Genomic DNA, 22,759 nt, shown 5'->3' with positions numbered 1-22,759 from the left:
TTTGGGTAATTTTAATTTGTATATAATTATACGTAACCAAAAATATATATAAATATTATCTCTGATTTTACTCTGAACTATGAATTTAGGAGAGAAAAAAAACAAAAAAACTGAAGCTGAATGAGAATAATGTCTATATTTTATTAAAAAACAATTATTTTTATTTGTTCTGTCGTAAAAATTATTTTTATAAAAAAAAATAATAACTGGAATTATCTAAAACGTTTACATTTCGCCGCATTGCGATATAATTACGGGAATTTTTGGTTTGTTATTGGGTCCGGTTGGAACGTTTTCTATTTTCCTCATGACAAGTAATCCATCAAGTATTCGACCTAAAAAGATTTTATAGTTGGATTTTAATAATTAAATCAAACTTTATTCTTAAATATGTTCTTATTTTATATATATATATCATATTATATAATACAGACAACATTCATTTGTGTAATTAAAGGTTTTCAATATAATATTTTATCAACATATAATTAAATTGATCAATCTATTATTATCTATTAACTATTTTTTTTTCCTTAAAATCAAAAACAACTAAATTCAACTAAGCAAACAACAAAGTTATACTTTATAATCATTAAAAAGTATATTTTAAATATTTGCCCATAGCAATTTGCTAATGATGCTAGAAATGTTATTCAAATTTTAAAAATTCTGGTTCAATGTTTCAAAAAATTCAAATAAAGGTATAATTATTTAAACAAAAGAAATCATGATTATGTTGAATCATTATTTTTCTATATGATTAAATTTATTTTACCGTTAAATTTCAACTTTTAAAATGATAATAATAGTAATTATTTTTATTCATAAAGAAGTTACATATTGAATTTGGTTAATAAGAATGTTTTCTTATTTTGAAAACATTCCATCATCTAAAGACTATTTCAAACTAATGAGAAAATTTTATTCTATAAAATACCTAAATATATTTGTTTCCTAGCACTCATTAATTTATTGTCCAGTATAAACTTCAAAGATATTGTTTATTCTGATAATCAAATACTTTTGTATAGGAAAAAAAATCTCCCAAACATGAATTTGGAAGACAAAAAATTACAAAGCTCACTTTTTATTTTTTAATGCAATCAAAATTATACTATATCAATGCTATTCTGTGCTTATTTGTTAATACTGAATGAATTCTAAAATAATAAACATTCTTCCTTCATTAAATCTATCTTCAAAATATAATCGTAACAGATATGTTTGCATTACTCATTTGTGACTTAAATTAGTATTTAGCATTGGAGTTAGTATTCACTGAAACCCAATGCTATGTACTGTACACTATTATTATCCTACTTAAGATTTAGCTCTCTTAACCCGTTAATCAGGACCGGCTCAGATGTTGGTTTTTTGGGCCTCGGACCAAGGTCCTGTGCTTGTGGGAGCCCCACACTTTCAAATTTCTAAAATATTTGATAATATAAATTTTGTTTTTTGTTATCTTTGTCAAGTATATATAACTATATGTATATAATGTTTGTAAACTATGTTGAATTATATGATTTTTTGGAAAAAACTTCCAGCAATAATTTCTTTCCAAGACTCTGCAAAACCTCCAGCTAGTCCTACTGTTAACTGACCTTTAACTCATCTCATTGTAGCAAATGAATTTGATATTTCTGATCTTAACATTTGGTATAATCAAGGATCTATTTTTAAAAGCTTTCTAATTTATTTTGACCCAACTTTCTAAATTGCTGATGATGTAACAATTAAATTTATAAATTATAAAACTGTAATGTTTAGATAGGTTTAATATAAGTAAAACCAGAGAATAATAAATAAATTGAACTCACCAAAGACAACATGTTTACCATCCAAAAAGTCACATTTAGCACAAGTGATAAAAAATTGACATCCATTTGTATCTTTACCACTGTTTGCCTGAAATATAAAAGTCATAAATGTTAATTATAAAAATTATGACTCAAACTTTACAAAAGAAATCTTAAAAACATGCAGTAAACAAGAATTAGAATAGTATTTCAAATTATTATAATTATTTACAATTAAATTATCAGAAATAAAAAAAAATACTTCAAACTTTGTTCAAGTAATAGCATTCTAACAGATTTAAAAGAATTATTCAAATTAATTTAAATTTTTTAAAAAGTACTGTCTAAAACTCTATTATATGGCTATTTTCTAATCACAGTGCACCTTATAATGCTTTGAAGTTAGTGCGGTGTATTTATAAATTAAAGCTTCATTTATCGGATGGATTTTACTACTTTCTAAATTACAAAACAGATTAATTACTCTGTTTTAAAGGCAATTTTCCTTATATTAATGAATGCATAATCTCTTTAAAATCGTCATATTTTAACATTTTTGAAAATTTCTGCCATTCAATACATTTTATATAACTGGAGAAACAGTCTCCAAGTTATACAAACTGTTGTTAGTTCTATGTTTTATATGTACTGTATATGTTATATATTTATATATTTGAGTTTCATCAATTCATAGTTATTCAATTATTGTTAAACTTTATTATGTTGGAAATAAGAGGTTCTCAAATATGTTAAAAAATAAGATTTTTTCAATTCTTAGACTTAGAATCACCTATTTTATATTATACTTATCTTTCTTACAGATACTGTAAGAAAAATAAGTATAATATAAAATAGGTATAATTTGAATATCTTAATATTTAAGTTTTATTTTTAATCAAAGAATTATATTTACTATCCAAATTTGTATAATGCTTACAATGATTTACAATATGTTTAATATAATAAATGAGGAATGATGAACTGGCAAGTAAAAGCTACTCAGTATTTTGTATTTATATTTATAAACTCAGTTAGCTACCATAATCTATAATAATTATCGATTATGGTAGCTAACTTTATAAATATTTCTGATAAATTCACTTATTAAATGTTCTAGTTTTACTGGATTTAAGGTTGATATTAATTTAATTAATTTCATATATGAGGAAATCACTGCTTTTATTAAGAGAGATTAACAAAATATATCAAAAATTGCAGCTTCTGCAATTGTACAATCTTATAATTTTCTTTATTTATTCTAGATTTATTTTATTGCGGTCTACTTTAGTTTTTTAAATTCTGGTTTTAATTAATCTTATTGATTTGTATCATTTGTTTTACAGTCTTGTTTTCTTGTTCACTGAATAAATATTAAAAAAAAAAAAAAAAAAAACAAAGTACGCATTGAATACATAAATAAAAATGCAAATATTCAATAGCGTAGATAGTAGTACTAAAGACAAATGAATATTTTGGCTTATTGGTTGTTAATCTTTTAATAAAATCATTCTATCTTACACATGTCTAGTGCAATCCTCATCAAATAAAAAGTTATCTAATCTATATTTAAACGTAATTTTTAATTAGAATGGAATACGATCAATTATAATTGTTTATAATTTTGAGAGTTATATTTATTGTCAAATGTTAATTTTATTAAACTGGTAATTTAAATTTTCAAAATATCATTTTAAGACCTGTAGATAGCTATAACAATTGTAGCAATTCATTCAAATTGTTATAATAAATCTCATCTCTTTAAGATGGATATCCTAAACAAAAAAGTCCAGTTTGAATTAATATATTTTATTTTATTGTGTTATAAATTATTGCTCCGATACAGTGGTTTAGATTAATAAATAACTAATAATAAAAAAAATTGTTAACTTTATTTAAATACAATAACGTCAATACCCCTTATACACATTAAATTACAGAAAGCTTGATTTTGAATTTAAAAATCTCTAGAATAATGAGTTGCCAGAGTAAACATACAAATTAAAATGAAATAAAATATCATTAATGTTAACCTACTTTGAACTGACTTCATTGCCAAGCCAATTAAAATTTTTGATTTAATTAATTTCAGTGTTATAATAAAAATTTATAATCAGTCCTTTGTATTCTAATATTAAAAATCATTATTAAACTTAAAAATCAATTTTTTTTTAAAATTCTTAATAAGAAAACACGACTCTTAATTTTTCAAACAAGTATTTGTTTATGAAAATAAATTATTTTTTATCTTAATTTCGAGCTACTGACACTATATTCATTTGATTTACTTACTAAATTATCAAATTTTTACCATTTTAACTTCATATATATGCATAAGGAAAACATAAGTTATTTATTAATAATTTTATTTAATAAACCAAAGTTTAATATATATAATTTTAACATACTAAGATAAATAATTTGTTACTTAAATAAATCAAAGTATAATTATATAATAAATGAAATTGTTTTTCAACATAACATAAATCAAAACAAAATATTAATAACTATGATGAAACATTTTAAACAAATTTGACTTTTGGGTTGGAAGAGTTACAGTTCAAGGATCCTGATGAAATAATATCGGAAAATTATTCCGATATTAAAAAACATTAATGCAAAATTTTCTTGTTTATTTAATTAATTATTATTAATTTATTTTTAAATATTGTTTATAGTCTGATATTAAAAAAAGTCTTTTAAAAAATAATAATAATAAAAAAAAACATTTAAATGTAATAGATGTCTACCATAAAAAGCCAAAAAATATTTGATTAAATTACTGTATAATGAAATACTAAATTACTAATTAATTTAGAAAGATATCTTTAACTTAATTTTGAAAAATTAAATAATATCATAATACAATATTCAAACAAAATATCAAAAAAGTATTTAATTGGATTTTAATTTAAAAGTAGGTAAATTCACTTTTTTCTAATAAACATTTACATAAAAGAATAAACACATTTAGTAAATCTGTAGCCATTTCAGGTTTAACATTTAAATAATATTAAGTAATCCTTTGAATAAATGCATATATATTTTAAGATAATAAACAGAAGTATTTTTAGCAATAGTACAATGAGTTTAAATGTATTCTTAGGATGGTCGGATGGTCGAGATGGCTGAGGTGTCAACCTATGATACTGTGGGACTTGGGATCAAATCCAGGTGAGCAGCTGTCCAGGAATTATTCATGGGTGATTGGTCTCAGATAAATTGGGTCCTGTCCCTCACCCTAAATACCTCTGTTATAGGCCTGACTGAAGAGATGAGTATAGAAGAAGGCCCCCTTAGTGCTCAAAGGGCAGATAGATAATTGAAATTACATAGATTGCATCTTAATAGTATGCATATCAAAAGCTAAACATATACTGATCTTAGGAACATTTTACCTGTTATTGAATAACAATTTAATTCATAATATACAAAACTAATAACTAAACAAAAAAAATAAATAGACTTGCAACAATAGTCTTAATGTGTGTCAAACTTTTAATAATAATAAAAAGGGCATTCAAGTGTTCCAGATATTTACAAAATCTCAACAAAAAATGAAAGTTTATGAATATACTGGCTGTACATTATAATTAGTAAGTAGCAAAATTAAGGATAAATATAATAAATCAAGTAGGAATACAAAACTATTCACTTTTCTCGTTTCTAAGTTGAAAATTAATTTATTAAATAATTTTGATGGTATTATATACTTTCATAAATAAAAATATTGAAGGATTTGCATTTAATTGCATAAAGATTTCCATTGACAAAATATTTTATAAATGTATGTTAAACAGTAAAATTTTTCTCATATATCTTTAGAAAATCAAAAATAATAATGTATTTTGATTTCTTTTTCAGAAAAATATACTATTACTTTGTTTTTTGATAATAGATGTAAATTAAGAAGTTTTTATATTAGTAATTACAAATAAAATTGCCTAATTAAATTATCTTACAACATTGTATAAATTCAATTATGATATTCAAAAGAAGATAATAGAAGATATATTTTATTTATTCATTCTATTAACGTTAGTAATTTTTTTAACTTAGTATTTAGAAAAACTATTTTAAAATTTATTTAAAACACACATATATATTTATTCATGTGTTTTAAATAATTTAATTAGGCAATTTTCTTTGTAATTATTGACATTTTTTAATCTTTAAACACTATCACTTAAAAGTTGTAGATTTAGAACACTATAACAAAACAGAGTAAATATAGTAGTTATCAATTTCTAACTTTTATATCTGTGTAATCAAACTGTTCTTTTTAATTAAAATATTATTCCATATAATTTAATTACAGTAGAGCGTCGAAAAGTGGAACCAATTGGGGACTGGGGTCGTTCCAAGTAGTGATTTTTTCCAATTTCCGATTATGTACGAAAAAATATATTAACCTGTCTGATCAAATTTTTCTTTGTTGCGTGTCGCTTCCTGTTGAATTTTTCTCCGTTGTGTGTCGCTTCGTGTTGAATTTTCGTTGATTTTAAGCCTAACGAAAATTTTTATAATAATAATCGAGGCTATCGTATCGTTAAAAATTATTTCTTTATTTTGTACAAACAAAATAAATATATTGAAGAATATAAAAAACATGAAAATTATACTTTAGAAGTAAATTTAGTATCAAAAACGTTCGATTCAGCACGACACAGTCCGACTGAAAATCGTTCCAGTTTCCGGCCATTTCAATTACCGACGTTCCATTTTTCAACGCTCTACTGTATTGCAAAAACAAACTAGTTTATTAAAAAAATTGCATACTAACAGAGTTATATTTTCAAAAAATAATACATTAGTTTTGCTTGATGTTACCAGGAAAGGTACAAAGCTTTTATATAAAAATTGTCTCATGAGTTAATAAATACATTCATTTTACTTGTTTGTACAATAATACTAATAATCTTTTGTATGTCAGCATCAACATAAAGTAGGATTACCACATGTCCTAATTTATGCAGACACATTCTCATTTTGAGAGTAAAAATTACTGTCCAATTTTTGTGTATTCCCTCTTTTGTCTGCATTTCCAGTGATTGGATGTTTTTTCTTCATTTACGCAGTACCCCCTGCATACAAAATAGAAGATATTCTCTATTGGTAGTAATAGTAATGTAGCATTAAATTTAAAATTTAGAAGTGCTACCCAACCAATTACATCAACAATTGAATAGTATTTATAGTTCCAATATTACATTTTTAGCACTTTTCATGTCCTGCATTTCTATTCTGATCTTCATTAGCACACATTCTAATTTTCAGTTTCACTCTTCACTTATACATGGACAGTACATAGCATTAGTTTTTCTTGTGTGTACTGTTTATAATAATCTACAGTTTATTTATCTAGATTCAGAAAAGCAATTACTTATTTAATGCACAATAGTAAATTGTTAAAAAATATAATAAATACACTTGGGCTCAACAATGATTAAAAAGTGTGGATGACCTTTGCTTTCTGCATATAGGATTTTTACATTCTTTGCTTGAAATTTTGTTTATCATCACATACCAACTATAGTTTACAATGCCTATTTTTTAATAGAGTTCTTTGTTTTTGCAATGAATAGATTTTTAACATAAACTTATTTCTTATATCATTCTAATTGGAAAAGAGAAGCAATTTGACATATGCGTGTTCATAAATTATACAGTACCAGTAATTAAATTTCTATCATCATCATCATCATGGGGTTTTTTCTAGTTTTATTATCATATTCTAAATTTATTTTTATCCTAATTTTTTTTTATCCTGTTCATAAAACTTTCAAATGCTAAATAAAATTTTAAGGATTTTCTGTTTATTTACTCAATAAATATTCATTGAAATTTCCTACAACATTGTATATGTACAATACTCTTAATACATAATTTTATGAACTTTGAAATTTTTGTATTTATCATTAACTTAAAAAAATAAAACAATAAAACCTATTAACATATAATTAATTATATCTGCCTCTAATATATTCAAATATATTCTTCTTTTTTAATTAAAAATGGATATATTTTAATTATATATTTTCATTTTTTATATTTCCAAAAATTACATGTTACTTTTATAAAAAAATAATTATTAGTTTATACTCAACAACAAATTTATATCAATATTTTATTTATATCCAACATTAAAATAAGATTTTTTCAAGATAAGTACAAAAATAACAAATTCGTAATATAATATGGTAATTAATAGATAATTAGCCAAACAAAAACCTCCTGAATTATTAATTAAGCTTCATTTAATGAAACTAGTAAATATTTAGTTAACAATCTGATAGTTTTTGTTGCTTAATTAGTTAATCATAATCAGGTTGTTTATGTTATACATATTCAAATAAATAATGATTTTTACCGATTAAATTGGAAAAAAATTTAACTATAAAAATTTATTGAATAAAAAAAATTAATTACCATTGACAACAGACCAGGTGCATCATGTTTTAATTTGAAATTTTCATCTGGAAATGTACTACCTCCATATATACTTATAACTCCAGTGCCATCACCCTATTTAAAAAAATAAAATATTTTAAAGTTCTAAGATTAGTTATTCATAAAGCTTAATTTTATTTTTAGTTTTTATTTAAATTATTTGAAACTGGTAATACTGGTAAAATCATCCTTTTAAATTTCTAAACTTTCTATAGGTTCTAATACAATGTGTAATTTATTGTCAGATAACCCTGTTACTGATGAATTTGCAAAGTTTGCAACTCTTTTTATGCTTCTTATTATACAGAGTTATTCATAAGTCTATGAAACATTTTAAAAATTTATTATTCATAAATTACACAGATACTACATTTTTTAACATTGATATAAAAGGACATGCCAAGATTTTTTTACATGGGTCACAAATGTTCAATATGTCTACTTTGCTGAGTCAACCAATGCCACAACTACAATGATAGTCATGCAGTTCCTGGAAATTAGAGGGAATGGGGGAAACAAAGACAACAACGAATTAACGAATCTCCATATGGGGTTAAATCCAGTGACTGGAGTGGCCAATGCATGAAAAAATTACCATTTTGTCTGGTGCTTTCTATTTAGCATTGACATATCATTGTGGTGATAGTAATGAGCCAGACAGCCATCTTGTTGAAAGATGTAATCATTACTGTCATTTGATTAGTGCCATATTTGCTACCATTGCTTCCTATCAATAAATCATGGCAAGTATGCACTATTCCTGAAAAATCTTGGAGAGTTTACTGTTATTTTAATGTTAAAAAATATACTCTGTGTTGCATAGTTTATGAATATTAAATTTTTAAAACATTTTGCAGGTGTATGAATAACCTGTATAATATCATTATCTTACTAAATACAATAAGTGGCAAAAAGCATAGAAAGAAATGAACAGCACACTGGTATGCTTAGAATAGTGTAAGCACTTATTAAAAACATATTAATGCATATTCCAAACTGATCTTACAAACATAATTAAAGTAGGTAATTGTTTTATTTGTTTATTGTTTTTGTTACTAACAAAAATATTTTACAATATTATTATTATACAATATGAAGTGTTAAACTATAAAGTAATTCTACTTTGTAATAAAACTATTAGATTTCTGAATCAAAGTTAATGAAAAGTTCTTAATTTTAGTATGCTAAATTATATTAATTCTAAAGTTAATCTAGCAAACAATTGATATGAATATTTTATTAAAATTAAAAATAAACAGCTATACTTTTACTGTATATAATTTTAACATTTGATAAAATGTGAAAGTAAATTTAATTGCTAATTAATATAAAAATAAACATTTTTATAAATTTACTAGCAGGTAAGCCCAGCATTGCTCAGTTAAAAAATAACAACAGCAAAAATTAAGATTATTAGATTATTTTGTACTTCTAACACTTTTATATTATATTATATTATATTATAGTATTTGATTTATATAACTACAAACGTTATCTTACATAAGGGTTTATCACATCAAGTGACCAATCTAACTCATTTTGAAAATTCTTTAAATTGTATACAGTAGAGGAAGAGAATTTTTATAATGTGTTAATTAGGGTGATCATTTAGTGTTATATAAACCCTTATGTAAGATAACCTTTCTAGTTATATAAATCATATACTATAAGAAACATTAAAACAAAAACCATATAAAGAGTTTGGTTAGTTTAGCCTACATTGTCATGTTTATTGCAATACTCAGATGGTACGAAATGGCACAATTTCATTGGTCAGGTACACCATAAAAAACCACTTAAATCATATTTTGATCTCACTGGTAACCTCATATTATGTAATTTTCCTATTTGAATACCGGTGAGCATAATAAGAAAAAGGGACTGTTAAATAGAGGTTGAAGTTAATTCAACCAAAAATAGTTGTTGTCCTCCTCCTGGGAGAGATGATCAATGACTACTAATTAATACTGGTATACTATTAATATTTGAAAAATGATCTGTGTTGGATAAGTTGTGATGGCCCCACATGTGATTGAAGTTCCTAACCTTAATGTCTGAAAGATTTCATACAAAACTTGTTTAAATAAAAATATCTTGTAAAAATGTGAGAATAATTGCTTTTATGTGATCCTGTAAAAAACTGGTGAAACCAGGTTGAAAAAGTAAAACTTAGCAAAAACATCCAAGTAAAAGAAAGTTTTTAAAATTATGGCATAATTTTTTGGAAGTAAATTTGAGAGTAAGACTTAACATGTGAATAAAGTACACATTACACAGACTACATAGTCTATGTAACGTGTCACAGAAAATTTTGAATAAAGCAATGTTGCCATGAAAATAAATAGAAAAAATAGACATCAGCACAGAAAAAGACTTCCAGCTCTACTTTGTGCCTTAAAATCATTGCATGTACTGTGTATTAATTTGGTTGAATGTTAGAGCATCTTTAAGCAGTATCAGTGAAAGAAGTTTGGGGCAATGAGTTTATGAGTTACTAAAGAGATGAAATCAGGGGAGAGGGCAGGATGTCCAGTTTCCTAGTAGTTAAGCATGTCCTCATAAATATTGCATTTATAGAAAAATTATTAGAATTGCTTTGGTTTATTTGGTATGGAAACATAACGTATGAGCAATCTGCCAAGGAGGATGAATCCCAGAAAGACTTTTATGTAAAGCTGGGTCCAAATCAAGCATTACAAAAACAAAGAAACCAAGAAAACTCCACATGGCCATGTGTGAACCCACAACTGACTATCGGTGTTCAGTTCTTTTATCCATTCGATTACTGGAGGGTACTTATTGGGCTGCAATTTGAAGTAGACCTATAAATTCTCACTGTTGTGTGTCTGTTACTGTCCTTTCTTAATCTCAAAAATGGAGTTAGATAGATGAAAGTTGAGACCAGACTTTTAAAGTCTGGTCTCAAAATCAGAAGAGAAAAAGGACCAGATTAACTATATATGAACTCCCAATTTGTACTGCAAATCATGTTATTTCAATTAAAAAATTTTTTGTCAAACGGAGTTAGATACATAACTGGCATGAATCTACAGCTAACAGGAAAAGTATGATGTACAGTACAAGAGCAAAACACTACTATACTGAATGCAGGCAAGTGCTATGTACTGGTACAGTACCTGTTGGAGTAATGGTGTAATGGTGTAATGGCATATCTATTTCACGCTATATCACTGTTGCAGTAATTCAGTGAATATGATGTATATTTTTTTAAATTATATTCTTTTTGTAAGAAGTATATTTAGTTAGTTATTTTGTTAATTTTTTTTCCAATAGATGGTGCTACATGTAAAGCCAGCAATCAAATGTAAACAGAAATTAATCGATATATAGAAATTCAATCAATATTTTCAGTTGGAAATATTTGAACGTAACTGCTGAGTTCCATAGCAATTGGTCAAATGGAACAGGCATGCATAGCAAACAAACAAACAAACATCCCCATTTATATATATATATAACTTGAAATGGATATACAAAAGATATTTTTATAATACATAAAAATATGCTAAAAAATAATATTAAAAATCATTTTAGGAAAAGATTTTTAATATTATTTTTTACCGAGAAAATGAGCCCGGCATTGCTTGGGCAAACAATTTGGATGATTTGGTAAATATTGTACGTTTGGAAATTAAGTTATTACTATCAAAAACAAAAAATCAAATTTAAAATAGTACAGTAGAAGCCGTTCTTCGGGTTAAGCCTTAATCCTCTCCCTCTCCCCCAAGAGGGTGGGGAATTTCGAAAAATCCCTTCTTAGTGTGCATTTTCATGACATACCGTGTACCAAATTTCACCTCTTTAGGTTTAGCGGTTTGCTCTGGGTGATGATGAATCAATCAGTCAGTCAGTCAGGACATGCAATTTTATATATATGTATATATAGATACATAATTTAAACAATCTGTTGATTCAAAATTTCTATATTTTAAATGTTTAAAATACAGAAACTATTTAAATAAAAAGCAAATTTATTATTATTGAATAATAATTAGATGTTTAGGTTTATAGCAATGTAGATTCACTAATGTAATTTCTTATTCTTTAGTGAAAATTCAAATAATAATTTTAATTATGCAAAAATAAATATCAAATTAAAAGAATAAATTCACTTATAAATATATAGTTTATTCATATAAACTGTTGAATACATACATTAACAAAATCTCCACCTTGGATCATAAAATCCTTGATAACTCTAAAAAATAAATATTTTTAAAATAAGACTATTTACAATTATATTTAATTAAAAATATAATACATTAAAATTTATTATATAAATTGTTATATAGAATTAAATTTATATCATAAATAAATAGATATAATTTTTTATTATTAATTAAAAGAAACTTTTAAAATATTTTTTTTTAGAAAGAATTGTCTTAAAGAAAGGAAAGTATTTTTTTTTTAAATTGGATATTTCACATAATTAAAATATTTAATTGAAAATAAATTGGACTTTTAAGCAATTATTTACAGAAATAAATATATAATCTTTACATATATTTAAATCATATGAAAGTAACTGTCTAGTTTATTAATAGTAGAAAATCTAAGGTAAAATAAAATTATTTATTTCAGTAATAGATTAATATGTTCTGTTAATTCAGTTTATGAAATACAGCATGGAGAATTAAGAATTTGCTATCTGTTTTTTCTAGAATTAAACACTTATTCTCTTCCTGGATTATTTATTTTCTGTTTGTATAATCAATCATATTGAAGTTTAAATAAAATATTCACAAAATATTTTCAGGGCAATTCTTTCTTTTTAACAGTATTTGAAATTATATCATCAGATTAACTCAAGATTACTTACTTTACTATAAGAGGGCATTAGCTTAGTATATAATTAAAACTTATATCTTCATTATGAATCAAGATAACACCACAATACCTTTAAAATCCAGTACTACATTAAATCAAATAATGAAAAATATACAGTATATATATTGAAAAATGCTTTAGATCCTAATTAGATCTTCAGATTCAGATCAAAATGTTCTGATCATGAAATGTTTATAAGAACAAGATACAAAATTTAAATTTATTATATAACTACAGTAGAGTAACTAATCATTTATCCGAATCAACTGGGGACTGGGGTTGTTCGGATAACTGATTTTTTGGATAACCGATTATGTATGAAAAAATATATTAACCTATCCCATGTTGAAATTTTTCTCCATTGTGTGTTGCTTTGTGTTGAATTTTCGTTGATTTTAAGCTTAACGAAAATTTTTATAATAATAATCGAGGCTATTGTATTGTTAAAAATTATTTCTTTATTTTGTACAAACAAAATAAATATATTGGAAAATATAAAAACAAAAAAATTATACTTTAGAAGTTAATCTAGTATCAAAAATGTTTGATTCAGCACGACACATCCAACTGGAAAGCTTTCGGTTAACCAACATTTCGGATAAACGACGCTCTACTGTACTATATAATTTATTATAACTAGCAGGTAAGTCCGGCATTGCTTGGGCAAAATGTAACAATAGCGAAGTTTAAGATTATTACATTATAGCCAATCTTACCCATTTTTACTGAATGAAAGAATTAGGTCCCCCTGTTTCCAGACTAATTAGAGAATTTTTAGATGGGTCTAAAAATATGTTTGATTTCATACAAAAATGCAAAAAACCACATCTGCACCTGTAAATCTTGCACATTGCTTTCTCTTAACACTTCCATTGTTAAGGAATACACTTTTTTCATCCCCACATGGTACCCTACTAAAACGCAGTTAAAAATAAAAAATTGCATCTGAAATAGTACAGTAGAAGCTGAGTTTTTTAGGATAAGCCTTAATCCTTTCCCTCTCCCCCACAGGGAAATTTTGAAAAATCCCTCTTAGCGTACATCCTCGTGACGTACCCTATTAAACGCAATCAAAAACACAAAAAACCGCATCTAAAATAGTATAATAGACGCTGAGTTATTCATGGTAAGCCTTAATCGTGTCCCTCTTCCCCGCGGGGAGAATTTTATGTGACATCTATATAATAGTAGGTATGTAAAAACACATGGGTATTCAAATGCAACGTTGTGTCAAAATTTCAAAGCAATTTGTGAAGAACTTTCGGAGATTTAAGATTTTGAACAAACGAACACTTTTTTTCTATAGATTTCCCCTACAGTGTAAAAAAACTATACAAATAATGATATTTACATTAAAATAAACTTTGTTATTAACAAATACAAGAAATAAAAAATTAATAGAATATGCTAAAATCTCAAAATGATACAACTGCATGTTTGTATATTAATTGAATTATCATAAAAATTCTGCCATGCATATGATAGACTTTTTCTTCTTTTAAATTTATGCACATGCCTTTAATGTCACATTTGTGAATTTCAAATGCTTCCAGAGCTCTGAGGTGGTCAGTATAATGGGAACATCAGATTATAGTGGCTTCATTGAGCTTCACCTACACAACTTACTCCATTCATTATGAATGATGTAAGTAAAATCTGTAGGTTACAACTTGCTTCATTCATTCAAAATTTTAAACAATATTTGTTTTACTATTGTAATAGTTATTTAGTATTTTGTGCTAAAATAAAAAGAAAATAAAAAATGAAGTCAAGAAAAAATTTGGCAATGATATCAATAATACAATTTTTGAAAGTACAAATTGTTTAAAAAATTCTCTTTTTGGGAGTAAGCACAAAATTGCTAAATAAAACTTATCACACAGGGACACTATCAGATGAATAAAATTGACTTTATTTTTTACAAAGAAATGGATATGCATTTCAAGCTGTTTGCCCCTCTTCAGTACATATTGTACAATTGTTAAAACTGAAATAATATTTACATGTGACTACTGAAGTATTTAAAACAACAGGGTAAAAGGGAGTTAATTAAAATCGACAAAAATTCAACACGATGCAACACACAACGGAGAAAAATTTCAACGTCAGATAGGTTAATATATTTTTTCGTACATAATCGGTTATCTGAACAACCCCAGTCCCCAATTGATTCGGATAAATGATGCTCTACTGTAGTTATATAATATATTAAAAGCTTCTGTATTACAGTCAGGTGTCTCAATGAAAGTACTGTGGTCTTATTATATGCTTTTACCATGCAGGTTACTGTGGAGAATATACACATTTCAGTTCTAGCCTACAAGTAGTCTATCATAGTTTTTCAAGTAGTCTATTTTATGTCTGTGTGTGAACTTATGCAATAGATATAAACCCAGAATTTTGAGCTACAAATCTTGAGTCAATTTATACACTGACATATATGGTAAGTAAACATTACAGTTATTAAAATAAATTATAAAAATTTATTTATTAACATACCTATGAAAAATTGAGCTTTTATATCCAATTGGAACTCCATCTTTCTTATATTCACCAGTACAAAACTGTCTGATAAAATAACAAATATAATGAAAAATAAGTTTTTATTAAATTAACTTAAATGTATCTGTAATCAATATGTAAAGATAAACATAGAAATTTTTTTATCAAGAAGAATGTTTAATGACACCAGAATATTTAAAATTTTTTTTAATTTATCTTTACTGAATTTAGAATTTGTTTATAAGGAAATTAGTTACAGAATATTGAATTATATTATATTATATTAAAAACAAAAAGCTTTCCATATAAAAACTTACTTATAGAAATATATATATATATATTTCTATAAGTAAGTTTTTTGTTATTGGGCTGTTCGGAAAGTAATTTCATTTTTTCGTGGGGAAAAAAAAACAATTTTCATATATTATATAAATATTTTATTGAAGTATATATTGAGCATTTTGGTCAGATACCTGTTGCCATCTTTCTGGTAGAAGCATGACTCCATGCTCATAAAAGTTTTGATCTTTGCTTACAAAAAAACTGATCCAAGTGATTTTTGACATCCTCATTTGAAGTAAATGTTTTACTGTTTAAAAAATTTTGTAAAGACCCGAACAAGTAATAATCTGAGGATGCCAGATTTGTGAATATGGTGGGTGTGGTAGCACATCCCATGCAAGCTGTAACAGCTTCTGACGAGTTACCAAACTTGTGTGAGATCTGGCATTGTCATGGTGAAACACTACACCTTTTCTGTTTGATGATATCTTTCAATTTGTCCATTTGATGGCAGTACACTTTCAAATCAATTGTGGAATTGTCTGGTAGAAGCTCAAACAAAAGAAAAGAAAAAAAAAAAAAACCCACAATTCCCTTAAAATCCCACCAAAGAGAGCATCTCTTTCTTTAAGAACATATGGAACCCATATATTAAACTTTGAAATGAAACAAAGTCATTTCAAGTGATCATAAATAGTTCAATTTGACAAATTTAATCTCTTAGCAATTTCTTGTGTTGTCATTTGGCGGTTTGCTTCAATCAATACCCTTATTTTGTCTTCATCAGCTTCAACTAGCCTTCCAGAACATGGTGCATCTTCAATATCGAAACTGCCAGAATGAAATTTTGTGAACCAGTTTTGGCATTGTCGTTCTGTTAACACATCTCTCTATACACATCACACAATTTTTTTCTTGCTTGAACACATTTTAATTTTTATTGGTAATAAAAAAGCAAAATATGCCGAAAATGCTGCTTTCAATTTTCCATATTTGATGGGGGACAAAAAAAAAAAAAAAAAAAAAACAAGTGCTCAGGATCAATCAAAACTTTTTACAAATAAGCCTTGAAATGTCAGCTGTCAAAGTGTATAATGACAATATGGTTTAAAATTGGTGAGTAAAAATACAACAAATTCCTCTAATGGTAAAAAAATGAAATTACTTTCCAAACAACCGAATATGTATATATATATATATATATATATTTTTAACAATTAATGATATATATATTATTAATTGTTAAAAATATATAACAGATGATAAATAATGTGATTGATGCTACTTAAATAATAAAATAAATTAAAAATTTTATCTTAATTTTAAAATCATCAAATTTGAATTATAAAAGTTTGAAAAATATATCCCATTGCTCATCTGTGAATAGTGAAAACTTAATAACAGTTCACTTGGCATATAGTATTTACTAAATCATACATGAGTCAAAAGTAACTTAAATATATATATATATATATTTTTTTTTTTTTGACGTAAAAAAAATAGGATTGGAACAAATACGTCATTTTATCACAAGTCTCCATCATATTTAATCAACATCTACCATTGCTTCACTAAGACCTAGATTTCTCAGGAATCTAACAGATTAGATCATCACTTATACATAGCCTGTTTAATTAATATGGGCATCTGGGTTGAGCTTTGTCCAACCAAGTACCTCCTTGTGAAGTCCAAACACATGGTAATTATACAGGACAAATTCAAGTGAATAAGTAAGATGTGGAAGATACTCTAAATGCAGATCTACAATTTTTCTACTGTTACGTGGGCTACGTGAGATGGAAGCTGTCATGATACAGTATACAACAGAATAGTAGATCATGGCGTTTGGATATAATTAGAGGTTTCAAATTAATCTAAAAAAAATCATATGATTTAATTGTGATGACTTTTATATACCTGTTATTTCTCTGTAAGAATTGCATCTGCTGTATTTGTAGGTCTAGGGCAACCGGAATGAGGAGCATCAACTAGATTTGACACCCTATGTTTATATTTCTTGCATCACTTGTATTTTTGCTGAAGCAATTTGCATGCATTTTCATATTGCTTTTTCACTCTGTATAATGAATATTTGCAGGAAATATCTACCCTTACTGTCTGAAAAGCAAATAACCGTGCATATCTCCTCCTTTGAGCATGTTTCCAAAGAAGCAAACCTTTTGGTTCTAGTTTAATGATGCCATATGTCCAATATTACTAATATGCCTATATGCATCTTATGCATGTAGTCACATTGTATATCTGTATGTAAAGGAAAAGATATAACATTTGCATTACTTTAATCAACAGCTCAATTTACATTTTATAGGACCATATTAAAGTTACTTTTTGACTCTGTCCTATACAATATAGTGTATATATATAATATTCTGAAAGAATGTGGAATATATCATGTAATATTAAGATGATAAGATGTATATAACTTGTATTTTATATATTTTAAAAATTTGACATCCAATATTTGTCAATTATGAAAACAAGCCAACAATAACTTTTTACATTCCCAAAATTTCAATAATAGCAATTAATAGGAATTTTAAATATTTTATGAGTTTTATAAATAAATCTTATAACATTTTCTCATCCTAATCAAGATCTTGTGTCTATCCACATTATTTATATAATATTTAATTCCTATCAATTTGAAGACATGCAAGTTAATATTATAAGTTCAAATTCTACAGTTTAGTGTCCCTGAAATATAACAAATGCTGGACCACAATAGTCTGACATTTAATAGAAATTTTCCATGCTTTATGTGGATGATCTCATTCATTCATTAATAATTGTAAAATCAAATAAAAATACTTGCTGGAGAATAAAATTTAAAGAAATGAAACTAATAAATTTTTTTTAAAAATATCTTCAAGGTAATATGTTATAAGTACTTGAAAATATCAAATATCTTTAAATACATATATAACACATTACTGTATAACACAATGTACAATTTCTTTTACCTCAAAATGTTAATTTTTATGATCCTTACTAATCATCAACAATTTTACATAACATAAATAATATTAAAAATCCAAACTATAAATATCTCACCGAACATTTTCAGCTGTTTTTGGTACAACATCAGCAAACAATTCCATCTTCATCCTTCCTACTTCCTACAAAAATAATTTTAATTGATTAAAAAACGTTTACAATAAAAAAATTAACGGAATCAAATACTACAGATTATAGAAATAAATGTGCAGATCTTAATTCTTGGTGATTATCATCATAGAAGCAGAATTTTACATTTTAAAATAAACAAAACATACCATGTTGAACATTTAACTATAAAACACTTATTAATTTATATTTCAACATAAAAACACTTTTGAAATGTATGTTATTGAACAATTAATGAAAAATACTTTATTAATTCTTCTATGAACATAGCTGTTTTGAAACTTTAACTTTACTGAATTTCTATTGACACAGATCTGCTAAACTTTTCTATACATGTTTGGTTTTGTAAGTCAATATACTTTATAAGTCAGTATGAGGGTACACATGACAGTTATTCTCATCCTGCATTGAGCCAATTCTTTTCTTCCAGAACTTTCCAAGTTATTAAAATATTAATTTAATTATGATGATTACACTGAAAATACTGAATAGACTAGGCATAGTGTGCACCCCAAATAACTAAAAAAAAAAAACAAAGTGAATGTTTCTTCAACTTGAGATAGAAGTTCTGAAAATAATAAACTTGATAATGCAGTTAGAAAAACTGTAAGAAGTTTAATTTTGTAATCAATTTTTGTGTTTAAGTTATTTTTAAAATTACTATCCTGATTTTTGTTAATATATTATGCATATTAGTTTATGAAAAATATTTTAATATCATATTTAACAAATATTACCTCGTGCTTCCGGCTCCTTATTATCTTTATAAAATGCTTACTTTTAGATAACCAACTGTTTAAATTTTTCACAAAGGAATGCTTTCGTTTGGTTTTAGGACAGCTTCAGCTTCTTAACATGCACAAATCACTGTTCCAACTGAATTCAAACATTTTTGATGTATCAAACAATAGTATATAAAAAAAATACATTTTTGATATATCGAAAATGTTCAAATTCAGTTGGAATAGTGATTGGTGTACATTAAAAAGTAAAACATTCCTAAAACAGGATGAAAACATTCCTTTGTGAAAAATTTAAACAGTTGGCTACCTGAAAGTAAGCATTTTATAAAGATACCATATTTCTCTGAAAATAAGTCCTAGCATGATTTTTCAGGATGCTCATAAGCCCTACCCATAAAATAAGCCCCAGTTAAGATCATCAGCGAGATGGTTGTATTTAATATATCCATTGCAACCCACGATGGATGTACCGAATTATAAAATGTTATTATTAATATATAATTAAATATAAATAAATATTTTTATTAACCTTAATACTTAAAACAAATGATAATATAAATTATAATTAAGTATAAGTACTTGGGTATTTACCCAAGTGAGCACCTTTGGAAGTAACCTACAAATAAGACCTAATGCACCTTTTGGAGCAAAAGTTAATATAAGGCCCAGTCTTATTTTCAGGGAAACACAATAATATTATAATTAACTCTAAAACACAAAGCATAAAACATTAGTACAGTAATACAAAGCTTCATAAATTTTACAATAATTTACTTTATTAATTAGTTTCATTTCAGAATACCTACTGACAACATTATAACAAATGTATTAAAATATTCTAGTTTTGATACAATTTCAGATGTTAAATTATTATTATAAAATTTATTTACAGCAATTAACACATTGATTTGCATGACGTTGCTTGCAGCATATGTGTGTAGCATACCCCGACTGCAATATGTAGTAGTAAAATAGTTTGTTTTTTCAAACGGTAGATGTGACAGATTGTTATTTCATTTTGAAATGTCAGATTCTCTTTGAAAATGGCAGTTTTCTACAAAGTGCACTCGTGTCTACAATATGTGTGATTCTAGCCTCATCTTTATCCACGGTTTAGTTAGCTCTGCACTTAGACGAATGAAGAAATCATTTCTCTTCACTTACTTCGCATATCCAACAAACGACCAAATATAAATACTATTTCTGCTTCGAGTGCAACAAGACAATTGACTAGCAGATTGCACATAACAGCAACGATTATTTTTTTTCTAATAACTATTTTTCTAGGAATAAGTATACAGTGATACCTCAGTTTTCGTTGACTTTGGTTATTGTCAGTTTCAGTTTTCGTCAATTGTTTTCGTGAAAAATTTGTCTAGGTTTTCATCGGCGTGCTCAAGTGACCTCACTGCTAATTTTGTGAAAACAAAGGGCAACCCACACGTTTTCCAGTGCAGTGTGGCATTATTTCTCATGTGAACATTACCCCGCAATGGTCCACCATTGGCCAACGATTCCGTTCCTTAAACACTGGGAGTTCAGTCGTAGGTTCATGCTTTGCCAGGGTGAGCTGGCCACATGAAGTTTTCTGGGTTTTCTCCACATCTGTAACACCTGAATATGGGCCAGTTATCCTTAAACAGATTTCCTGGAAGGCACTATTTCTCGCGATACAAGCATCATAAACGCATACAGCTACTATTACATGACAATTACGTCCCACTTTACCATGGGGCGATATAGGCTAAAAGCTTGTGTCCAACTAGCTTCTACAAGATAAGACATTACCCCGCGTGTCTAGCCAAACAATTCCATTGCTTTCATCTTAATGCTAATTATCTTATCTTTAATCTTAATGCTTTTGTCTTTATGCTAATTAGTTTTTTATGTTAATTTCTTACTGCTTTTAGTATTTAAAGCTATATTAATTCTCTATAAAATGTGTTTTTGGTATGTATTTCGGAGTGTCTTGAATGAATTAATTGGATTTACATTGATTCCTATGAAAATAATTGCCTCAGTTTTCGTTGGTTTCAGATTTCGTCGATTGTTTTCGGACGAATTATCAACAAAAACCAAGGTATCACTGTATATGATTTTCTGAAGCAGACAGAGGGTACAAACTAAAGAATAACTTGCCTCGATAAAAACGACGACGCTCCGTGTTCTAAGGTTAACTTCCATTATTATATCTATTTAATTAATTTAATCCCACATTGTGTTCATACAGCAGAGAACATCTGAATTTATGTATTTTGGTTAATGTTACCCTAGGTATCGAGATGGCAGCTTGTCTCCGATCCCAGCAATCAGAAGAAAGAAAACAGTGGGGATGCACATTCTAACCTAACCTAACCTATTCTAATAAATTACCATAATTATTAGGTTAGGTTAGAATGTGCGTTCCCACTGTTTTCTTTCTTCTGATTGCTGGGATCGGAGACGAGCCGCCATCTCGATACCTAGGGTAACATTAACCTGTATTTTAAACTCAAAATACTTTTATTTACATTACCCATATTAAGTTATGTAAGAATACATTTAAAACACGTGAAGATCAAACTCGAATAATATATTATTTATCTGTTTGTAGTAAAAATTTAATTTAGTGATTAATAAATTTCTCATAATCTTAATCCATGTAAAACGTTAGGATATTGAGTGATAAAGTGTTTAAATCATCTCATATGTAAATACTCTTAAATTATATCTCACCGTAGTTCCGATTGTAATATCAAAGAAAACAACCGGATTATTTGGATGTCGAAGCTGTTGTTGTAATTGACTCCAAGTCGACATTTCAAATACTTATTTGAAAAACAAATCAGTGAAACCGCGAAAATGTCCTCACACGCAAATTCGAACACATGGCTATTTTTAGCGCCACCTAACGACTAATATTAGACTCAAGATTAAAATTTTAAAAAATTTATAAGATAAATAATAAAAAGTGCGAATAATTTATTAACGTAAAATTATTAGAATTAATTCATA

The 22,759-nt window shown here is 26.4% G+C and overlaps 1 protein-coding gene across 1 annotated transcript; it reads right to left on the bottom strand.

The window, feature by feature from the left end:
• Positions 1 to 138: 138 nt before the first annotated feature.
• On the bottom strand, positions 139 to 22,641 carry LOC136968875 (peptidyl-prolyl cis-trans isomerase H). Its single transcript, XM_067262929.1, has 7 exons — positions 22,481 to 22,641; positions 18,951 to 19,015; positions 15,594 to 15,662; positions 12,423 to 12,465; positions 8,226 to 8,321; positions 1,821 to 1,908; positions 139 to 335 (listed from the first exon to the last, which is right to left on the bottom strand). The coding sequence occupies exons 1-7, from the start codon at positions 22,562 to 22,564 to the stop codon at positions 226 to 228; spliced, it is 555 nt and encodes a 184-aa protein (XP_067119030.1). The 5' UTR covers positions 22,565 to 22,641; the 3' UTR covers positions 139 to 225.
• Between the last annotated feature and the right edge of the window lie 118 nt (positions 22,642 to 22,759).

The sequence above is a fragment of the Centruroides vittatus genome, unplaced genomic scaffold, assembly GCF_030686945.1.
Source record: "Centruroides vittatus isolate TY-2023 unplaced genomic scaffold, ASM3068694v2 contig_165, whole genome shotgun sequence".
In the NCBI taxonomy this organism is placed as follows: domain Eukaryota; kingdom Metazoa; phylum Arthropoda; class Arachnida; order Scorpiones; family Buthidae; genus Centruroides; species Centruroides vittatus.
Note: the sequence above shows the minus strand (reverse complement) of the source record. Positions and strands in the feature narration are given on the sequence as shown.